Below are 23,678 nucleotides of genomic sequence, written 5' to 3'. Positions count from 1 at the left end.
TTGGATGGATGGATGGTCGCGGCTTTGCTGGCCGGACGCGCGCACGCCTCGTTTTATTTTTTGTGCGAGAGAAAGATGCTCTTTCAGGCGCCTCTCCCTCTTTGATAAGACTGGCCATTTGTCATTTTCGCTTCGTGTCTCGTGCGTGAGTGTGCTAATTACCACCGACGCGGCTTTGCATGCAGAGAGGGGCTGAAGAGGAACCTCCAAAGCACAAGTGGATGAGTCAAAATAAATCTCAAGGCAACACTAAAAACTAAAAAGTGAAAAACTCTCCTTTAGACAAAAAATTCAATTGCTGAAAATTAGAAAATTTTTTAACGGGCTTAATTTATATCGTTTTTGTTTAAATCAAAAGTTATGCAACAGAAATGCACAGCTGTCCCAACGGTTGCATACTTTCCCGTAGAAAACGCGCGTACTTGATTTCACTTGATCTCTTGTAGTATTCGTAATGTAATGTTATTTGAGCAGAATTTAAAAATAAGATATGATTTTTTGGTTTAAAACGACTTTTCTTAAAAACTTGTTCGTGCAAAAAATTATTATTCTTCGGAAAAAAGATCACGTCTTTCTAATAAGAACTTTTGTAACAAATAAATTTTTGAATATCCTTCCAAATTAAATAATAGACCAAGAAAGTGAAATAGACACTCTTGAACACACCCAGCAACGTGGCGCCATCGAGTACGAAACCCTCTTAAAACCATTTAATATTTGTTTTCTACCTGTCGGAGAATGGGCGAAATTTATTCTCTCAAGCCGAAAGGTCAATTGCTCTTTTTCAAGTTTACAAAAACCATCTGTCAACCCTTGACCTGTTATGTGTGCAGTATTTTGTGGCATGGGAGAGTAATTAAATGTTTGGAGAGGTTGTGACCCACTCTCTTTGTTTTATATCTCGAGTGGTTCTTTGCAACTTTTAACACCTTCCCACTCTCGGATATCTTATCAGACGCGAATTTGTTTTATTGCGCGCGCGGGCAGTACTGCAGCATGGGTGCGAACGCCCTTCGCAATGTTTTGTTTTGGCTGTGAGGTTTTACGTTAGGCAAAAAGTAAAGCTAGGAAGAGGAGGAGGAGGCGTGTTTGCCCTCCCATGGAGATAAATCGCGACTAGAGAAATAATGTTAGTTTTGCACTTGTTCCTGCAATACTGCCGGCGGCAACGTCTTAATGTTTTATTGTGGCTTGTTTATTACATGAAGGCGTAAGAAGTTTTAAATCAAAACTAAAATCAGTTACTCTATGTAATCAAAAATTAACAATAAGTTTCTCCATTAGTCTCATCAGCTAGAAAAAAGCCAGACAGTGATTTTGATGACAATTTATTTCTCCATTAACTTTACCATTTCTGGAGTTCATTTCAATATAAATGTAGAAAAGGTATGATTTACCTTGTAAACAAAATATTTGAAAACTTACGTCGAGAAATACATTTTTCTCAAAATATAATTGCTGATTAAAATTAATTAAGTTTTCAAATCTAACACAACGTCAATAAAGTTAAAAATTTAAAATTAAAGGATAGTTTTGCCCTAAAATTTACATTGAACTATTTAGTGTACAATTGTTAATCTACCTTGATTTTTCTTCTCTTACAATAAGAATATTATGCATTTTTCTTTAGTAAATTGGTATTTTTAATTCTATGTTGCTAAAAATAAGGTTCAATAAATTCGTAATTGATGAAAAATTGAACAGTCTAATCTGATTAGCATTTTTTTTCCTCTTGAAATATTTAAAATTTAAAATCTATTTTTACATTTCATTCCATTGACGAGTCTCGTTTTTGTAATTAAATTTAATTGTTTTGTTTGTCATGAACTGTTGCTAAATTAACCGTGGGAAGATTCAGCATGCCCCTATTATGAACAAAAACCAATAAAGAGCGAAATGAGCCACGCGAGAATGCAAAACAAACAAAGCAGACGCTCGAAATTCGCGAGAGAGAGAGCAACAGCTGCTGGGCACAATTTGCTCTCGAATGCACGCGTTCTAATTGTGACCTGCAGGGGTCATTGAGGAAGAGCAATCTCGCGGCGATTGCCATCTTTTTATTATTTATTACCCACACGGCCGACACGCACGCGAGATATCGTAAAATAAAATAATATAAATTGAATAAAATAATTCTGCGTCAGAGTGTATCACTCTGCGCTCTCATTAAAATTTCATTCATCATCGTCGCGCGCGCGCTTGTTAAAAGTAACGAGCCGCCGAGCGGTCAGCGAAGTTTCTTGTCAGCCGCTGCAATCCCGTTGCATTTTAATTACGCAGCTGACTCAAAGATGCACTCTATAGTTTCGCCCAGCAGAATGAAAGATGTTGTTCGCAGGAGAAAACAAGACGCCTTCTACGGTGGATTAAAACAAATGGCTCAGGAACTGCAGCGTGCATTAATTGATGCGTTCGAAATTCAATCTAGCCTGCCAGGTTTAATTTATCGATCAACGTAATAGCTTGCGACTGATGCTGGGAAGCAAAAGCCGTTTTGCGGCCCTAAAATAGGTTTTAAATCTGATTTATCATGACCAAATTAAACACCTCACATCTTAAATGACGAAAAGTGTGTAATTTTAAAATTAATTTTCATATAGATTCATTGTTCAATTTGATTCTCTCACTGCTTATACCACAAAGTATTAAATTATTATTTGATTAAAGCTTTAAATGCAACAATTTTAAAGTCTTTTTGATTGAATCTATTTGAAAATAAATAATTACAAAATCTGTTGAATTATTTTTCAAGACAAACCAACTCCTGGCTGCAATTAGCTCTCTTTACTATGCTCTCAAAATTAAAATTAAAAAAATTAATGTTTGTTGTCTTTTGGGTAAAGGTTTAATGAATAAAAAATCTTGCTCAAATGAGGCAGTTAGAATATTTTGGAATTTTTTCCCCCTTGAAAGATAACTGTTGAAAAAAGACATGATTTTGAGAATTTTTCCTATGAATCTGTGTGAATTTTTTATTTTTCTGAAAGACTAATAAAATATTAAATTTGTTACAAATAGAAAATAATCCAATCTCAAAATTTAATAATTGTAAAATTATAGGTTATAAAAATCTTTGTTATGCTTTAAAATTATGTATTTATTTTTTTATGTAGTTATTGTTTATTTAAATTAAAACAGGTTTTTAATTTTTTTAATAATTATCAGAAAAAATCAATTTTATTTAATTTAAAATTTTTTAAAGTGATTCTCACCTTCATGTTTTTGATGACTTGATGTGTGAGGATGAAAGGATTAATGCAAGCTATAATAATTTTTAAAACCAAAAGTGAACCATTAAGTATTAAATCAACTCCAGTAGGCAATTATCCTCTCCCTGAATTCTTCAGTAGTAAAAACTAGACTACTTAATTATCCAATATGAAATGTTTTAAATTGAAAAAAATAATTCAATTTTATGTTTATTCAATAATTGAATGATGAATTTATCCTTCTGAGTGATACATTATTTTGTGACCACAAGCCACATTCCCATTGCCTGTCTCGTTTTCGCGTCTCTTGCATAAATTTATTCTCCGCGCAATTAAGATATCAAGTCTATTATGCCGATTTCAAGCCCAACTTTACATATAATTTATTTTACGTACGTTAATTCGATACAATTTTCATTCCAGCGGCAAATTAACTTTTCATGTCCTCCCTCCTTGGGCAACACGCATGCCGTTCTTAATGCGCCTAATTATTTCAAGTATCTCATAATTGCACGCGATGCTGCGCGCAGATTAGAGTCGCGGCAGAAATTTAGAACGCCTTGAATTGACCAACGATAATTACTCTTCACTACACAAGGAGGTACTCATTTTACGACTCACTTGCGCAATTAATCTTTACTCAATTAGCCCGAAAGACAAATTAGCTCGAATCGTGCTCAAAAACCTTCTAAAATTTTTGACTTCGTTAAAGGACTCGGAGGAGATGTTTTTGGAAACGTTGCCGCAAGAAATCTCTTTTTAGAAAAGGCGAGAGTCGCCTCCGCCGGGTATTGGCTATTTTGGACTGACAATATTTCAGCTAATTTATTTTAGTACTTCCTCACCAGTCGGAGCTAAGAGTGAGTTATTATCGATGAAAGTCCCCAAAGAAAACCATAAACAAAATACCGAATTTAAATTTACTTTTGATCGAGTATTATCAATTTTGTTGATTTTTTTTTTGCTTTTCAATAAAAAAATTGTCATGATTTTGATTGATTACAAATCAGAAATTACTTTGAACATTGTGTTTATTTTGACACACTTCTTTGAGCCATTTCAGTTGCTCTTCAGTCCCTAATTCCTGGAACAAATTTGATGCGTGTCAAGGTGCATGTGTTCGCCTGTCAAAGTGTACACTTTTCGAAAAGCTCTGCGCATCAGACAAACACAAATTTCAGCTAATCACGCGTGCATCTCGCGGGGTCCGAAAATAAACTGGCGGCGAGCGTCTTTCAGTCAGTGAGTGCTTCCTCGGCATCTTTACGAGACGCGTAGTTTTTATAATAGTGACGAAAGCAAGTTCTCCAGCAGATTCCTCCTATAATGAGCCTAACGAGCTGCCACGCAAAACCTCAACCACGTGGCGAATTTTTCTAAATTTCATCCGTGCTAATTTTCTTAAATATTTTATTTTATTTTTTCCCACCAAAGCTATTTCCGTTTCGGGTCCAATACTCGTAAATCTCTCGGGAGCCTTAATTTGTATTTTTTCACTCGCCACACGCTCAAGTGTGTGGGTATGGAAGCAAAACACGGGCCATCGGATAGTAATTAATTTGAGATTAAACGCGAAAAACGCTGCCGGTGAATAATGTGACGCCCACGTGCACGGCCCGAAAATTGCCCGCGGTCTGTTGCAATCCATCGGCCGCTTGCTTTTTTTTCCCAACCGCGCCAATCGGCCGGAATTTTTCATCAACCCACATGCGCTTTTTGCCGCTGTCCGCCAGTTTAATAATAATCGAGAGAGACAATGATGGAACCGCTTTTGAGTTTTTGACCCTCGAAAGCTTCCACTTGATACGTGACTCAATTTCTTCATTGGGTTCCGCCTGCGGAATATATTCAATCGAAGCCACAAAAAGTTGCAAGTTCAAGGTTTTCCGTCTTTTTTACTTTTCGAATTAAAAGCTTATCTCGGTTTGGTACACCTGCTCATGTCGCTTTCATTTGTTTTTCTTCACTTCTTGTTTCTAATTTTGGCTCGAAAATGAAATCTGGATTTTTTTCAATCAGCTCGTGCCATTGTTTTCAGTCGCTCAGGTGGCAATTTTGCTACTTACCGGACGCGCTTCTATTGTCATGAGGAATGAAAGTAAAAAATGTTTTGTCTTTTGTCTGGTATCGCAGCTGCAGATTAAAGTTAACTAGTTAAATAAGAAAAATTAAATCTGTTTTTTTTTTTAAACAATTTAAAATTTAATATAATTTTGATATTTATTTCAATGATCCACATCTTATTGCACTTTTATATTATTATTTCAAATAATTCATTTTAACAAATTGATCTTTTTTATTCAAATACATCATTATTTATAGCCTATTAACTTCAGATTATCTTAAAAAAATTTGATTTTCAGACAATAAATAGAAACGCACTGATAATTTTAATAATATCAAGGCTACTCTGCTGCTTCCGATTGTGTCTCTGGTGGTTATAATATTAAAATTTTTTTATAAGATCAATTGATGCATCATATTATTTTTAGTCTTCGGTTTAAGGATTAGGTCCTAATTATTGGTTGTTGAAACAACTTTTTCGCCTTGATTTTAAATGGATATATTTCTCCGAAAAAATTTGATTTTGCTATCAATGATTACTTTTAATTATTGTTTAATCTTCTTTTAATAATTTAAGAGTATATATTATACATTACATTGAAAAGTTTTAAGTAACAAATAATTTGCTAGGTTTGGTGATCGCGGCTGCCCCACCAACGTTTCAACCCAGTCAAACGTGTTTGTGCAAAGAATCGCTGATTAAATTCACAAATTAATCGTTCTAACGTGCACAAATAATATTAATGCACCGTGCCCCGCACGCAATTAACCCGCTCGCGACAATTATTCAAGTGGCGTTGGTTGCGACACGCGTGGCATTATATGGAAATGCGGTTTGATAGATGGTGCTTTTGAATGCTCGCTCGGCGATCGCCATCGTCTGTCTCATTTCCATTTGGAAAGTGGGCGGATTTAAAAGGCTCTTGATAATTAAACTCACTTATTACTCTCGGTGCTGCAGACGAGGGAGCAAAAGAAAGAATTAAAAGGATCGAGAACTTGCTGCCTTTTCTTGGGCAAATAATGAGAGGGACGCGAAAATGAGCTTTTTTATACCGCGTTAATGATTCCTATTGTATTGTCACCGTGTTTCGTAATAACTGGCTGATTAATGCGGTGCTGCAATGAATTGCAGTAAATTATATTTAATTTGCAACCAAATTAGACAAATATTTATTACGGATGATTAATTGTAGAGACTATTAAATTACTACACTCATTCTTGACCCAATTTTAAGTCTTGTCTTAGTGACAACTTTTATTTGACCTTTTTTACTTTTATTGAAATATTTTTTTTAACGAAAAAAAAAAACTAAATCAAAACTTCAGACCTGATTTATGATGTTCAAGTCGTGTTTCATTATCATTAGAAAGTTTGACTTCAAGAAAAGAAAATTAATATAAAATATTTATTAGAATTTTCTGCTCAAATTCTCGAGGTATTGCAACATTGTGTTGGTAACTTTGCACCATTTAGCAAAATCAACACATGTCTTTAAATAATAATAATAGAAGAAAATCAAAAGACAAATAGATAATTTCATTTCTGCAGATTTCTTTTTCTCGAAAGCAAAGAACTTTCAACACTTCAATTGATTCATGAATGAAAATTTAAACAAATTCCAACAAAGCGAGCGAGCGAAACCAGAAAATCAACTGAGTCGCTCCAATTTTCACCTATAAATAAGTTGAGATCACTCGGTGACGCGAACATACTTACAAATATTTGTATATTGAATTCCACGCCATTTATCATCGCGCGGTTGTTGTGCGATCGAGTGTGGGAATCGCAGCAAGCAAGTCGCTCAAACGCTGGCCTACAACATTTTTACGTCATTTACAAACAATGCATCTCTCACTCGACGTCTTTCATTTTTATTGTTTCATCTCTCGGCGGCGGCGGCTGGTTTTGTTGCGCCACTTCTTCTTCTTCTTTTCTACTATCCTTATTCCGATCCAATACGCATGATTTTTATTTTCTCTGCGACGGTAATTAGAATAAAAAGCTGCTGCTGTGGCGGCGGCGTCGGCGAATTCCTTTCTATAAATATAATAACACGCTCATGCAGGAGATTTATTTATTTATTTATGTGAGGCAGTGCTCCTTTGACATATGCAGCGCGGCGGCAGTGGCAGCGACGAAAGAAACAAGACTCGGGCTGCGCTACACAGGTTGCATATTAATAAGGGAGTCGCGACGACAGAAATGCTTTTTGTGCCTTTCTTTTTTGCCGTGTCCTTGCCTTTTATAACATCTTGTTGTTTTGCCGGCCACTCAATACGGGCTATTATTTGAGTCTCTCTGTGGTTTTTTGCAGGAATTCTGCAACGGACGTTTTCGCTTTCGATACAAGGGAAAGATTCATCTTAAATATTCAGTCTTAAAAATGAAGAGGACATGTGTTCTTGATTTTCAGCGTTAATCATTGAGCAAACACTTCAGCTTCAAAAAGACATGATTCTTCAACCCTATGTAAAATACTTTTACTCAAAAAATTGTTAATCAACGAGAATTTCAAAAATGCCAAAAGTGATAATGTTTAATTTAACTGCATTTGAGATTTTTGGTTTCTTTAAACATCTCTGAACTACTTGAAATCTTTTTAAAGAATTTTAATACTGTTTGCTATGTCCTTGTTAATACAAATTCATTTAATTTTAAGGCACACATTTTTTTTTATTATTAAATGGAAACGATTTTAAGTATATCTATTAAAAATCTATTCATCGTCTGACGCCTCTTTCAACTTTCATAAGAGCGAATTTCCCAACAGCTGTCTTGTTATGTGTTTCTCTAACTGTTAAGAGGCTGTTAAAATTAATATTATTGTTATACATTTGACTGGAGAGCGGACACGCCGTTCCGAAAGCGATTGTTTTGTTTTATTGACCGTAAATCCAGGCATCTTTTCAATAAATCTTGACGGCGTTAAAAGTCGAAAATGTAAAAAGTCTCGTCATATGGGAGTGCCTTTCATGCGCGCGATGTTACTTAACTGGATAGAGAAGGCATCCTTCAAGGTGCATCTCTTCTAACACAATAGACGCGTACATATGCAAATGAGCCCTTGTCCGAGAGTCAAATGAAGCGTGCTGCTATTTTCCTCCAATATTTGCTCATCTCTCATGCAAAGAATTCCAGCTCACGTTCCTCATTTTCAAACGGGGATTTTATGCATTTTATTTTATTAAACCACGTGTCTTTTTTCCTCTGATTGCAGAGACAGAGTTCGTTGCTCCAGCGGAGAGGACACGAAGATAAAATAGCTCGCCGGGATGGGCGGCCGGTGGTGGCGAAAAGACGACGAAAACACGGCAACCCCGATGAAACCAAAATATAAATAAGAAGCGGAGCCAAGGCGGCGTGCGCTGCGTGCATTCACTGCCAACGGTGAAAAAGCGAGCGAGCGAGAGAACGAGTGTGTGTGTGTGTGTCGTCGTTTCCTTCTTCCGTCTGGGATATTTTTACCCCTAAAGCAGCGCCACCAGAGAGGCTCTTTCTCCGTCCGAGAGGGAACCGCAGTCAGTCGGTCCGTATATGAGAGCAGTGGTGCGCGCGTTTTAAAAATAGAGACCGTCGGATTTGTGCTCGGACCGTTTGACCCCGACCCGTGGAGGCCACACGATGACCACCGACAAGGTAAATACCATGCTGCATTACGACGACGTTGTAATTGGTCACCCGTCATTGCTCCCCAGCAGCACTAGCGACCCCCGCTACAAGGCCAGCGTGCTTCCCCTGGAGGACAACCCTGAACTGGCCGAATTGCTGCTCGAGTCCACCGACTACCTCATCAACCCCATCGGGGACATGACCTCGATGAAAAGACCCGCGTCGGCTCAGAGCTCGACGGCCTCATCAAACTCGGAAAAGATGGCCGCCGGCCGCCACGACGACGACGACATCGCCGCCATCGCCAAACAAATTTCTGACCACGCCGAGGCCATTTACCAGACGTGGAAGTCGCGCGGCCTCGGGCCTGCCGAACTCAGGAACATTTGCCAGCCGCCGAGTGCGGCCGCCCAGACCTTTGCCCCCGTGTTGACCCCCACGTCCCCCAAACCCTTCCCTACGGACCCTGGCCCGCCGTCGCCCTCATTCAAAACGGCCTCCGTCGGCATGTTGAACCCCAGTCAGCTCGAGTACCTGGTCAGCAGTTTTGTGGAGGAGGACAAGGCGCGAATCGCCGCCAATTACAACAAACACCAGCCGAGCGTCTCTTTGATCAAGTCTCAAGTGCAGAAGTTCGACCAGCAGGCGGCCAGTAGCGGCCGCAACTCCCCCCTCCTCCAAAAAGTCACGCCGCCCCCGGTGAAAAAACAATCCACCCCCGCTTATTTACCAAACGACCAGCCCGAAAATGGACTAACGACTTGGCCCCTGAAAAACCACCTGGGCCCGAGGTCAGCCAAAGGGCCGCTTTCGCCAATGGAGTCCATCCCGCCGGCCGTTGTGACTCATTTGGGTGCTCCGGCGCACAAAATCGAGCCCATCCAGGTCATTCATTACCAAGAAGTGACGCCCGATTCTAGTCTTTCCGGCGGCCCATCGAAATTCGCCACTCTGCCGGCCAAAAAGAAAAACTCGGCCACCTTTTTGGAAGAGGTGGCCCGCGAAGAGGAGCGCCTCATAAACGCCCTCAAAACTGGCTGCGTCATCGAAAACCTGGAACACAAAATGCAGCTGCAAAGTCCCTCGCTGGCCAATATGCAAAACAAAAGCGGACGCGCCAGTCCAAAAATACCAGACGACAAAATCTCTGGCCTCTCTCGCATCGACTACGCGAAAATCCGTTTCCAGAATGCGCAGGAAAATCCGCTAACTCGCCAGAGAATGGAGAACAACCGCGAACTGGACCCGATGCTGTCTCTGAACAACCAGCACGCCGCTGTTCTGGAGGCCAAGTCACGATTTGAGACTCAAACCAACGGCGAGCACTGGCTGCCCACTTCGAAGGTGGATGGTCCTGCTTTGCAAGGGTCGGTGCCGCTCGGCCGGTCTAGAATCAAGATGGGCCGCAAGTCGAGAGGCGATTTGGAAGGCGCGGTGCCGCACCCCGAGCTGACCATTCAGCAAAAGCAGCACATTCGTGAGCGAGGCTCTGCGGCCGCGGCCGCCGCTTCAGCCGCAGGCCCCACCGCCCTCGGAACGAACCCCATCCGGCCCTTCCTGACCAGGGGTTCCGTGGCCGAGAGGGTGCTCATTTTCGAAAAGTGTCCGCCGTCGGAAGTGCTGAACCCGTTGATGGAGAAGCGAAAGGCGCCGCCTGTGATAACCACCTGGAGAAGTGGCAACGAGGTGCAAAACAAGACGCAGGTAGGACGAATAATTAATTAATTGTCGCTGTTTTCCTTTGCATGATTTTAATTTTGAACATATTTATTAACACAAAGTCACGGTTTGATGGAATTTCACCTAACAGTAACAAAGAGAATATAGGAATAAATCTGCATAGTTTATAAATCATATTGGAAGATTAAAATACTATTCTCGGAAAATTATTAAAATTAGAATATAACAGAATTTTGTATAACAATAGAATAATTTACTATTTAGTCAGAAAGAAAATTTAGTATGTTTGACGTACAAACATATTATTTTACAATAAAATTTTGGTCTACAAATTGCTTTAATTTGCAAATAAGAATACTTGTGAAAGGAAAAAAAAATACAAGCTACAAAATTTTGTGCAAAAGTTAAAAAAAAGTTCGTTGAAATTTTTCAGCTCTATACTATTTACAATTTTCATCTCTTTGAATTTTTCTCCGTTGTATTGAAATATTTTTTGGGGATTCCACGAAGTGCAGATATTTTTAGCCCACTGACCACCGAACAAGCAGGCTCGTCATAGTTCGTAGGCGTTGCACCAGCCGGCATCAAACTGATGCTGCAAACGCACATTTTTCCCTGGAAACAACTGCGTATATTTTTTCTACAGAAATAGAACTGAAAAAACTTGTTTGTAAATTTCTTCTAATTCTTAAATTCGAGTCTTTTTTATTCATCCGCAGAACAAATGTTTTGCGTACTAAATTGCCAAACTCGCCGTTGCAAAGCGATAAAAGCCATTCCGTAGCTAAACCGCGTCGATCTCCACCAAACAAGACAAATGGCTCAATAAAACAAATGAAACACGTGCTATTTCCAACGAAAATAAACTCCCGATACGCACTTTGGCCCTCTTAAAGACAGGCCTGCACGAGAATGCATAATAATATATTTAAGCAGATCAAAATCCCTATCATTTATGTGTCTGAAATATTTGCATAACTCGATCCGCCGGAGAGAGAAACTTCATTTTGGCGAACCTTCGATTGTAGTTCATTATTTATTATTGCTGAGATGCCGCTCGAATTTTCTCCCCGGTGTCCTATTTTCCTCGAGGGCTGACCCGGCCCCTGACTTCGTTTTGGACTCACGCTCGACGCATATAATATTTAGATTTATGGCGGAGAAACGGCGGGTAGGAGTCGCAACCTGAAATTCAAGCAGCAACCTTCCCGGCGTGTGGGATTTTTATATTTTTTTCGCCATACGTGGGTCTTGCCGAGCGTAGATATTTACAAATTTAATAAACACACACAATCGACGCTCTAAATCCTATGCACAGGCTACTCTGCAAAAAAAAAATGTATGTTACACTGATTGTGAATTAAATCTGCACCGATAAATCACAGAGCTATCTGCAGCTCGTAAAAATTGTACGTGGAGAGAAATTAGCTCTAGGTTTGAAGATTTGCATAAAATTGAAATAAAAACAGACTGGACCGCCTGGTGCGCTAGTTTTAATTTAGATTCGTGTTGACAGTATTTTTGAGAGGAAACTGGTGGCTTGTTTAGTTTGGATTTTGGAGTAATTGATATGACCGGTTTTAAACAACCTGTTTGGATTAATTTGGATGCGGATTAGCAGAATTTTGATGAAAAAGTGGCTCAGTTAAGCTTGCATTTTTTTCATTTTATATTAATATCAATTTAAATTTATAAATTTTTTTGTAATTTTTATTTCTTTTAATTATTTAAAATAATTTTTTATAATAAATTTTTGAATGTATTAAAGGTTGGCCTTAATTCTTGTTTAAAAGTTGTTTATTACTTTTATCGAAAACTAAATTTCTGTAAAACCTACAAAAAATAAAATAATTTGGAAGACCGTGATCAACTACTCACATTGTTGTATTTTTTATTAAAAATCAATCGGGGTCCAACTTTTTTAATTCAATAAAAATTGTGTTTTAGTTAATTTTAATGCATTACTTACATTAATAATTCCGCTTATAAATTGTGTAGAATTTATCTCAATTGAAAGCTCGCAAATTGTTTTTAAAACACATGTAATTAACGTCTAGACCTGCCAGAGTCCAATTTTCAAGAACGCATTTACATTTTAAATTGATCCGATTTTCCTGTCAATCACAAATGGTAATCGCCCAATTTCATATTACCAAATACCAGGCCCCACCTAAGAAGCCATTCACAATAATAAGTTAAAATCCAATTCTCGATAATTATGCCACTCTTCTTCCTCGCTGTCGAGATCGCTATCCAATTAGGAAGACGAACTAATTAGCCGCGACGCCAAAACAACCGCGCGATTGATATTTTAATTTCGCATTGGCGGCGCGTGCGTTTGGCACAGAGATTTTCAGTCGTGATAAGAGTGGCAGCCGTCGTCACTTGAAAGTATGCAAGGCCTCGGCCGATATGATCGCTCAGAGAATTTATTTCTAATTGGCGAGAGAGCCGCTTTTGCTTTTCCGTGAGTCAATAGCTCTCGATGTCATCTCATTTTTTGTTCGTCCGAGGCGTGGCCGCCAAAACAAAGCGCGGTGAAATGTTATTAAAATTATAATTGCTTGTTGCGTGCATTGGCATAAGAAGAGACTCGCTCCGATTATTGCTCGTGATCTCGTTATTCCGCCTGTAAATCGTTCACACCGTGTTTGGTAGCTGCAATTAAAATTAATGTCCCTTTAAAAATTGAATGCTTTTGAGATTTGAGAGACGTCCTAAACGGCTTTTCTTTTTATGATTACCATCTGAAAAAAATGTAAATCATGTTTTTTATTGTTACTATTAATTTTACATACAAGGATGAGCTTTCAAATACGGAATTTTTGTGCTACTTAAAAACTTAATTATTCAAATAAAAATAATTTGAAGAGATAAATTTATTATGGTCGCTTAGCAATCATTGGATATTTAAAATTTATAATAAATTTCAAATAACGATATAACCAACAAAGACATTTTGCCACTAACTATAAAATATTTATATTTAAATTTAATATTAATTGCGGAAGGCAATTACTGCCCTAATATTATGGCAGTTATTTAGAGTTCAAATGCTTTTTATTAAATTTTAAATTGTTTGAAACAATAAATCGTGTTTTTAGCGATAGTACAAATAATTTATTTGTAAAACAATTAATATATCAACATTTTAGTTTAGTTTTATTATTAATTTTTTTATAAATCATTTTACATTTTAAACATTTAATCACTAAAATAAAGCTCTGCTTTATTAGAAGTTTTACTAGTTGTTGCTTTATTCTTTTTTTCATTATGAAAAAGTTAAAATACAAATCAAATATTTACTTCTAATGAGCTTCTTGAAACTAATAATATTTAGAAACAAATATTGATATCTATGTTAGGTTAGTGATATGTGATTTGAGAGATTACTAAAATTATTGTTTCAATGAATATTCAACATACATATGAAAGCGCAACTATTTTTTTTTTTAATATTAACATATAATTTGTTAATATTTATTGTAATTATTTATCAAGATAATTAAATATATCATGATCGTATGTGCCAAAGAGAGAAATCTGACTAATTTCTAATAGTCTCATTTTTATTTTATCAAATTGATTTATGATTGATCTTCCCAATCGTTTCAAATGCCAATCCAAAAGATTCACTTCTCTCTTGCTTCGCCCGACACACAGATAGATGCCCTAATTATTTCAAGGTTTCAAGCCACTTCTCATACACACACCGGCTGACTATCTCTTGAATCTGAATCCCTTGCGTCTGCTTTCTTTCTTTCTCGAGATGAAATGAATTTGTTCGCGCATAAATCACACAAAGAAATGCTTTTTCAGCTATGGTGGCGGCACTTTATGATATCGGCTATTAATAGAAAAGTCATTAAAAATCCACCTCACACGGCTGAACGAGGCGAGTTGCATACATATGATCTATAAAAAAAATATAAAGTGACGAAATGTCGTGCAGCGCTGGAATTTCTCTCTATTTGGATTGGCAAGCATTGCGTTGCGAGATGTATGTAGGATAAATAAAACCCTTATTTGAACGCGAGAGATGCAGCCGTGACAAATCTCCGTAAGAGAAAAAACGACACAGTGCTGAGAGTATGGATGGAAAGAAAGAAAGCAAGCCGATCCGTGTTGTTGTACCTCGACAAAAACACATGCTCAATTTCTGTCTTGATTTTCAATTATAGCATAAACCAGCAAGGGTCGATGGCTTTCACAAAATGGCTTAATTGGGGCTGAAAACCTTGAGGCCGAGACGTGAGAAGACCACCATGCTTGTATAACGAAACCGTTCTGTCCTGTCAACATCACGGCGCATTTTGCTTTAATTGAGACACATGTTTTCAAGAAAGTTTGATCCCAATCAAGTTTAAAATGGGAGTCAGTCAATGCAATTTTTTGTTAAAATTGGTTTATCAGTTTTAAAGTTTTAGAAGTAAAAAAAAAAATGGGAATGCAAATTAAATTTTATTTCATTTATTCATATAACTGGTAATTTAGAAATTTTTAAAGATAAAATTTAATAAAAGTAGAGCATAACATAGATTTTTAATTAATAAGTCGGTGAGAATTACTATTATGGTTTACCCGTATATTCTTAAGTTGGGACTGATAAATTATTGTTACATTAAGAGAATATACCATTTTTTTAGGGAAATAAAAACAATTGTTTTAACGACATAAAATTAATTTATATTTAAAAGTAAACGCATCAATTGAATTATTTTGTCAAGGTAATAATTTGAAGCTCTTAATTTTTATAATTTCAATAAAATTCATTGATAGACTGATGAGTGAGATTAAATTTTACGAAATTAGGATTGCAAATCGTTCCTATAAGTTTCAAATCTAAAGCACTACTTGTACTTACATCATGTCATTATTATTATTACTTCTCAAATTTTTATCTTTTTAAATTTAAATTTCATATCATAATTAATGTTTCTTAACTGGTGGTGGTTCCACGCTTGACCTTGATATGCACTAATTGCAAGCGGAGAAATGTTACATCATTTAATTCATAATTAACTGTGGGGCGAATATGGTCAGGAATTTTGCCAGACATCAATTAAAATATCAAAACAAACTTCCTGAGAAGCCAGACACACAAAATCCATCTTTTCAGCACCATAAACACAAACGAACACTCTGCGCACAAATATATAAAATTTGATGATTTTTATTTCTAGGAAGCTCTTGCCTTCGCCGAGCAAACTTCGCAGGTCTTGGTAAGAATATTTCCACTCGAAATTATATATATTTCTCTGTTTCTCGTCACACACGCACACACAAGCAGTTTCCTGTATTAGTTAGGGCAAAATTAACAGCGTAGAAAACCACGTAAATAAAAGCATGCCCTATTTGGAAAAAGTCAAAGGACGTCGCAGAATAGCGAGATAAGTAAAAAAAATAAACAAATCAAATGACGACGGAGCTGAAAGTTATAGTTTTGAAATAATCAGGTTGCTTGTTCAATACACGTGTCCTTTGACAACAATTATTATTATTATTATAGAGCATTGAACGTTTTAGATCAATAAATATAGATCACTTTTGCTTGCATGGGTGCGTCCCCTTTTATATCCAACCTGCTGTTTGAATGTGATGGATTTAATGTGTCAAGCAGAGATTTTCCATATCTCCAATTCCATAGGAGATTATAAATGTAAACAAATAAATAACCGAGACAAATTACAAATAAATATCAACGTGTCAGTGGCCGCCGCCGGCGACTGCTGTCGTAATTTTTCCATCCAAGAGGGAGATATCGAATTAAAAAACGTGTCGCGGGCGCACTCAGTCGCGACTCATTTTCTCCCGTTTACGGCGAGTTATTTCTTTCTTTCTTTTTTTATTAATTTGTAAGTTGGTGAGTGCAAGTGCAACAACTGTTTAAGTGCACTCTCTCTATTGTTGCGATACAAACGGCTCCAGGTCGCCGGCGTCGCGATCCAGTTGCGCGCGGCGTAACCGATTTATTAATATGCCGAGACTGCTGCAGCTCGTGTTCACTATGGGCGTATATTATGTGAGGGAAATTGGAAATTAACAAAGAGTTTTAATTGATTATCAAGCAGAAGAAACGTTTTCAAAGGTAATAATTCAAGCTTTTTCAGCAAAAATAAATCAAACATTTTTTTTATCAAATTATAATTTTTTATCTTGCGGTAGAGATTTGAATTTTTATTATGAATGACTTAAAATTTGTGATTAAATTTTTTCAAGAAATAATTGTTAATTTTAACTGGGGAGAAGAAAATGGCACGTGGCCTTGTTGGAATGTATGTGTTATCATAATGATTGATTCATCAGTAATTTTTGATCAGTTATATTAATCAACATCATTTAGTTTTACAGATTTGCTTATTAGGATCAAAACAGGGGTATCTAAAGAAGAGGGATTCTAATAATCGTGATAAATTGGATTATTGATTGGAAATGTTGCATTTATTTTTATTAAATTTACTAATTTTTACACTTTCAAAATAACCCTTTGAATATTTAATCTTACAATTAATTTAACGTTTCTACATTATAAAATATTAAAATAATTGTTTTTAATAATAAATTATAAAAACAAAATTATAACATTTTAAAAATGTATTACATTTTCTTAAAAAGCAAGATTATAAATAAATTTAAAAATCTTTTTTCATTGGCATCATCAAAACTTATAAAGATGCCAAAATCAAAAGCAATAAAGCCTCTCTAATAAAGTCGTAAATCACATTTTAACTTCGAAGATGACTGCACCTCTTAATTCGCAGGCGTTCCTCCTGAATAATTGCACTTGAGCAAAAAACCACCAGCAATTACCCATTATCGCACGCCTCTCTTTTTGTGCAGCTGGCAAAACTCTCTTTTAGCTCACAATCAGTTCACCTCGACACGAAACGGCAGCATTGATTCATTGGCCGTGAAATGCGATAAATAATATATGCGAGTAAAAGCAGCCGCGGGAAAAACCAACAACAACTCCATCGTCTCTCTCGGACGAGAATTTGCATAAACGGACGTAATTATAATTTATACAACGCGATTTCGAGTCGTAAACTAATTCAGAGCGGTTTCTCGTTCGTAAATTTCCATCCGGTTCAAGTAGCAGGAAAATGAGCTCGCAATATATTGTATAATAATGGAGAATGACTCAATTCTGGTGTAGGAAAGTGAAATTATTATTCCTAAGGTCGGACACAACGCAGGCATTCTTGTTGTCTTCTTGTCAAGAGGTGCATTTTTGTTGTCCGACCTGTTGTATGACTTCATGTGCTGTTCGTTAGCTTTTCTCACAGAGAAATAAACACAAAAGAAAGCCAAGTAAATCACACAGGCTGGGCGTGCCGTTGTCAGAAACTGCAGTTGCAATTGTGCACTTTTTGAATAATGCTGAGATTTATTTATCGATTTATTCCGCGCATATTAGCACACAAAAGGCGCTGCCGAGTCGTAAATTACGCCGCCAACTTGATTCTCTATGGCTTTAAAAAGAATTTATTACGAAGTCTTGAAAATACTTTTGTCCTCTTTCAAATTGCGACTTTAAAAGTGAATAATTAAAAAAAAAATACTCCATCAAATAAAAATCATGAAATAAATTTGTTTGTATAATAAAGTATATGTATTTTCGTGATGTAAGATAAGAACTCATTATTGATAAAGTCAAATCATTGTTTGATTGTATGGATTTTATGTTGTATTCTTAGATCAAAATTACTCCTTCACATATGGGCCGAAAATTGATAAGGTAATTTTATAATTGCCACCCAAATAGAAAAAAACCCTTCAAAATGTGAAAAGACAAAAATAAAACGTAGTTTGATTGGTAAAAGAAAAGTAAATATTGAAATTTTACAAAATAATCATTCTTTAATTAAAAAAAAATGCTCTTTTCACCTTTCATTCAGATTAAAAGTATTTCAGGCAAATTTAGCTTTTACTTTTTTTATTTTATACAGTTTTATAATTTTCTGTCTTTCGGTTTTCATAGTTTTTTTCTTCTTCTTTATTTCTTCTCCATAATGTATCATTTTTACACTTCCTTAGAAAAATCCACTCATTTCCACTTAAACATTTTTGTGTATTTTATCTTTTATTTGCACGCAAACAAGAATTTAGCACGTGGGTGCGAGACATGGATAAAAATTCGCAGCTTGCTCTAACAACAGAGACACAAAGCGACATTCTCAAACAAATTCGCGCACACAGCCGATGTGTGCGGCAAGGTTGGTTTGATCTTCATTTGCACTTTCCAAGGTCACAGCCGTGTGCGTGTGTTCTTTTCATTTTTATTCGCAAAATGATTTCGAGGCAAAAGTTGCAAATTTTTTCCACGCGCTCAAAAAAAAAATGAACGAGAGAGAAGTGGAGTGGTTCGTGTTGCTATCGCCCACGCGCCCCAGGCTGATGTTTCGCTCGTCTGCACCTCGCGTTTCGCGTGCATTCTGCGCTCTAGATTTATTATTTCCGCGGACAACAAGTGGGTGGTGCGGCGCTGCCTCCACGGAATGCGCGTCTGCCGCGGAGAGCGAACATGGCTTTTGGCACTCGCCAACACGCAAACCATGCCAAACGCGGCTGCAAATTTAGATAAATTAAAGACGCGGCGGACTAATGTATAAATGGGCCTATTTCGGTTGCTACTATTTGGCTAAGGAGAGAGATAATGGGACGGATTATTAAGACTCCCTTTAGGCTAGAATTTGCATCATTATCGTTTATCTTTCTATGCAAGGAGTCAAAAATAAATTATCAAAGCTATTATTTGCCACGTTCAAAAACAGTTTATTTTTTCCTTCAAGCGATGCAATAAATAACAAAAAAAACTGAAAACTTTCAAGGAGATTGATTAACTACATTTAATTAAATCTAAACCTTTATTTTCACATGGGAAGTAATATCATAATAGGTTTAATATTGTGAATTTTGGTTTCTACTTACAGACTTGTATTCTTTTTTTACTAATATTAAAATACTAAAAAAAAACTTTAACCTTGGATGCATATTTTTTTAAATTTAAAGAATTAGATTCATAATTTAATACTTTATCCTTTTACAATTGTTTTGTTTATTTTAAAGTTATTATATTAATGCTAATTTAAGAGTATTTAATTTTGAATATTTTTTTTATAAACATTAAATAGTAATAATATTAAGGAAAAAGTATTAAATTTTAAATTTACTGTTACTTTGGATGTAAAAAATGAATAATGCTTTTATTTTTGAAAGTACTAGTTGTATTTAATTTATAAATTTTGATGGTGCTTTCAAGCTATTGAAGAAATTTGATAATTTGAAGTTCTGTGGTGAGTTTGTGATGTTTCTTTATTTCCTTGAATCAAACAATGAATGATTTTGATTAATTTAAAAAATACTTAATGAAACAAAACTGTAATTTTACGATTTTTTTTCTAAATTTTGGCAATCATAATTAAATATTCTAGAAATACAATTCAATCTTTTTGGATAAAAAAAAAAAATCAAGGAGTTCAACCACTTTCCTTTCTTATTCTCTCAAAGCAGTTTGTTATTTGCATCACAAATTGCTCAGCAGAAGCAATCTGAAATTCAAATGGTCAGCAGGTGTGAAATGCACATTATCACAGCTAATTACCGTTTAAATCGCCGATCGATGCTAATTTCCCACTCACTGAAACGCCCTCCGAGTGGAGCTAATCGCTTGCAGTTTGCGTTCCTTATATATTTTTGCCTTCTCGGACAACTTTATTAGAAGAAAAAACTGGAATCATAAAAAGCCAATTTATTGTCTACTCCTGAGTGTGCACGCGGAGGTGAATAAAAAGAGCAACAACATAATATACACACACGGAAATAAATGAATATCAAGCAATATAAAAAAAATACGTATTAATCCATATGTGTGTAATTAGACTTGCGTTGTTAATGTGTGTGGTTTGCGTATACTTATTATTATACTGGTCTCCGAGACTGAACTGCTCTTTTCTTGTATGTTCCACAGCTATGGAATCTGCTAAGCGTGGTTGCAGAAAACGGGCCCAAAATGGTAACTTGCGCGATCAGACTTCTTCTTGTTTTGTTTGCAGTGCTTATTTATTTATTTATAATTCCCTCTTAATTTGCCCGCGTTCTTATAGAATGTGTGTGATTGTGTTAAAAGGCATGCACAAGTTGTCATTTGCCATTTACCCTGGCTGCCTCCTAATGGAGTTGATTAACATTGACGTTTGCTAACAACTTCTCTCTTACGTTGTTCCCTTCCCGTTCGTCGCGTCTGTGGAAAAGCGTCGTCGACAGACTTGTGACGTGAGTCGGCCTTTTTGCGAAAAATAAATTATTTTCTCGAGACCGCGATGGCAATTGTCCAAGTACGCGTTCGCGTGCCTCACCACGCAATTCTTCCAACAATTCAGGGTTTTTGAAGTTACTTTTATTAATATGCATTTAACAACCCTGGCACAATTAATTCATTCAATTTTTCATTGCATAATTATAATGAATAATGTCCTCCAAAAAATATATTGTTCTTTTTAAATCTTTTAATAATTTGTTAATAATTAAAACTTTTACAATTTAAAGCCTGCTAATAAAGCCATTTATAAAAATTCAAGCAAAGAAACTTAAATAATATAATTAATTAAATTTAATGAATTTAACAAAATTATTATTTTGCAATAATCGAATTGAAACTTTACTTCATATAATTTTAAAATATTATAATAGTGTTTATTAAACCATTAATTTGTAAACTCACATTTAATCCCATCTTTAGTTCACATTATCTAAAAAGCAATTACACGAGTAATTAATTTCTCTCTGCTCTCAACTCAATGCCATGGGAAAATTCCACATTTTATTGCGCGTCATTTCAAAATAAATATGCGAATATATCCACTAATCGCGTGGCTATTAAACTCGCCATTTTATATACACCCAAGAAAGAACCTCTTTTTTTCGCGTTGGTCTTCCTTTTTCGCACCACGCACGCGATTTGTTTTGATTACGGCCGTCCAGCGCTTTTGCCACCGCTGTGCTTGCCGAGGGTTACGTCCTAGGAAAGGTCGCGAATTCCTTTTTTGCACAGATCGATAATTAATCGACGGAGATGATCTGGCATTGAATGCTGTGAAGTATCATTATGTGCTGACGAGGCGCCGGCTTCGAAACAATAAAAATGATCTAATGGCTTGTCTGCGCGCGGAAAAGGCGAAACAAAAAGTTTGTCCTTAAAAAGACAAGATTGCGCCCGAGGGTGCTTGAAATTGGCAGCCTTATGGATCTGTATATTATATTTTTTGATCGCTGCAGGTTTTTTGTGAGCAAGCCGCTTTTCGACTAATGGGCCATATTACAACATGTTTTAGCACGCTTTAAAAAGGTGCCATGAGCCGACAGTTGTTTATTTTTATTTGAATTTCGGAATCATTGCCTCTTTTTTATGAGCGACATTAAGTAAAAAAATGCGATTCGTAAAATTTTACAATTTGCAATAATTCAGGCCAAATAATTAATAAATAATTTTTTTTTTTAATGTCAAAATCAATCACGTTTGTTGAACTTCTTGAATTTATTTTAAACATTTGAAAAATATTTGGCTAATTCCTAATAAGAAAAAGTGATATTTTAATGTTTTTAGTTAAAAAAATTCTCCTTGTTAATTAGGTTGATTTTCATACTTATTGATATAAAATTTTTTTAAACAATCAATCTCATTATTTGACAACTATAGTCAAATAGTTTATTTCCAATTAATTAAGGTATACATCAAAGAAGGAAATTTGTTTCTTGAAAGGGTCATTGGTAGTAATTTTTGTGAACTATTTTTTAATAAAAATTAGCCAAAATTACTTCGAAATTAACCATAATAAGCATTTTTTGTTTCTTATTTTTATTTTCTGGATTAAATTTTAGCTTTGCAAAATAATAACAAATGCAATTTTTAATGCCCAATCTTAAAATAAGAATCATTTTTCACTCCGCGGGTGAAACCTTCAGGAGTTGCAGCTGGAAATAACCACAGAAACAAATATCGTTTTCCTCTCTAGTGTTGCACAACACGCATAACAATAGGAAAATTATCGCCAAAACATTCAAACTCCGGGAGTCGGTCGCATCTGGCGCATTATTTATAAAACACAACTCTCGGCGTCACCTTGGCCTTCTTTAAACATTTCGGCGCCGCACTTTTCTCATAATTTTAAGGGCCTTCGGGTGCAGCGGTTATTTGTAGCAAATCCGTCGCGGCAATGAGCGGCGCACCTGCCCGTCCGCAATTGGCTTTTCGAGGGGCTTCGCGGCCCGAGTGGCCTTTTGTTGACTCTGCTCTTGATAAGAGACGCGGCTTCCGAGGTAATCAGCGGGCGACGCGCAAAAATCGAACGTTTGGCGAACAGATGTTGGGCCGATCGGCGCTGATTTGAACACATGTGTGTGCGTGAGCTACCGCGCCAGGCTAAAAAAACGCGTGATTGAATAACCTTGGCGCTCCTGCAAGTTATTTTCCAAGGCTCGAAATATACCTGCGCCGAGAGCGCGCGCGGCGTCGAGTGCTCTTCTATTCTTTACCCCGAAGAAATGTTAAAGCCGCTTTTGCTTTCGCAGACGAAATGGAAAAATGTCACTGTCCAGTCGAAACACCATTAATATCCCCGAGGAAATTGAATATGTGCGTGGCGCCGAATGAATTGGATATCCTTGCTTGTTACGGGTGAAAAATGATTGTGCGAAGTTTAAAAAAAATCACTTGAGAAATACATATTTCCTTTTTAGTTTGGCTAAAGAAACAGGAAATAAATTAAAATTTTAAGATAAATAAATAAAATTATTTCAAGTCACTGAATACAATTAGATCATATATTATTACTGTTTATTTGTTGATCTAAAACGTTTAAAAAGATTTAATTGGAAGAAAATAATATTGGGAGGGAAACAGGATTGTTGGAAGAAGGGCACCTCAACTAGCGAAAAATTTTGCTTAAAATGTTTAGTTAAAAATATCCCACCCCTGCCGAGAGCCGTTACTAATTTTTTTTGTTCACAATTAACACATCATGAAATCATGATTTAATTATTTGTTTGTTTGATAATTTTTTTTTATAATGTTGACATTTAATATACCAATTTATTGGTACATGCGTACATTA

General features: G+C 36.2%; 1 protein-coding gene across 7 annotated transcripts in view; it reads left to right on the top strand.

The window, feature by feature from the left end:
* Positions 1-23,678, top strand: part of LOC132204029 (uncharacterized) — a 71,993-nt gene that overhangs the window by 24,038 nt on the left and 24,277 nt on the right. For 2 of the 7 annotated variants that reach the window (XM_059632249.1, XM_059632301.1), the window contains exons 3-5: positions 8,495-10,590; positions 15,750-15,788; positions 20,537-20,581. In XM_059632249.1, coding sequence (XP_059488232.1) covers positions 8,899-10,590; positions 15,750-15,788; positions 20,537-20,581 — 1,776 coding nt within the window. In that variant the 5' untranslated portion in view covers positions 8,495-8,898. The remainder of the gene's footprint in view (positions 1-8,494; positions 10,591-15,749; positions 15,789-20,536; positions 20,582-23,678) is intronic. The other 5 variants (XM_059632294.1, XM_059632285.1, XM_059632259.1 and 2 more) reach the window with 5 other exon arrangements.

Source organism: Neocloeon triangulifer, unplaced genomic scaffold (assembly GCF_031216515.1).
Source record: "Neocloeon triangulifer isolate White Clay Creek 2 clone unplaced genomic scaffold, ASM3121651v1 ptg000002l, whole genome shotgun sequence".
In the NCBI taxonomy this organism is placed as follows: Eukaryota; Metazoa; Arthropoda; class Insecta; order Ephemeroptera; family Baetidae; genus Neocloeon; species Neocloeon triangulifer.
This window is presented reverse-complemented; position numbering and strand designations above follow the sequence as displayed.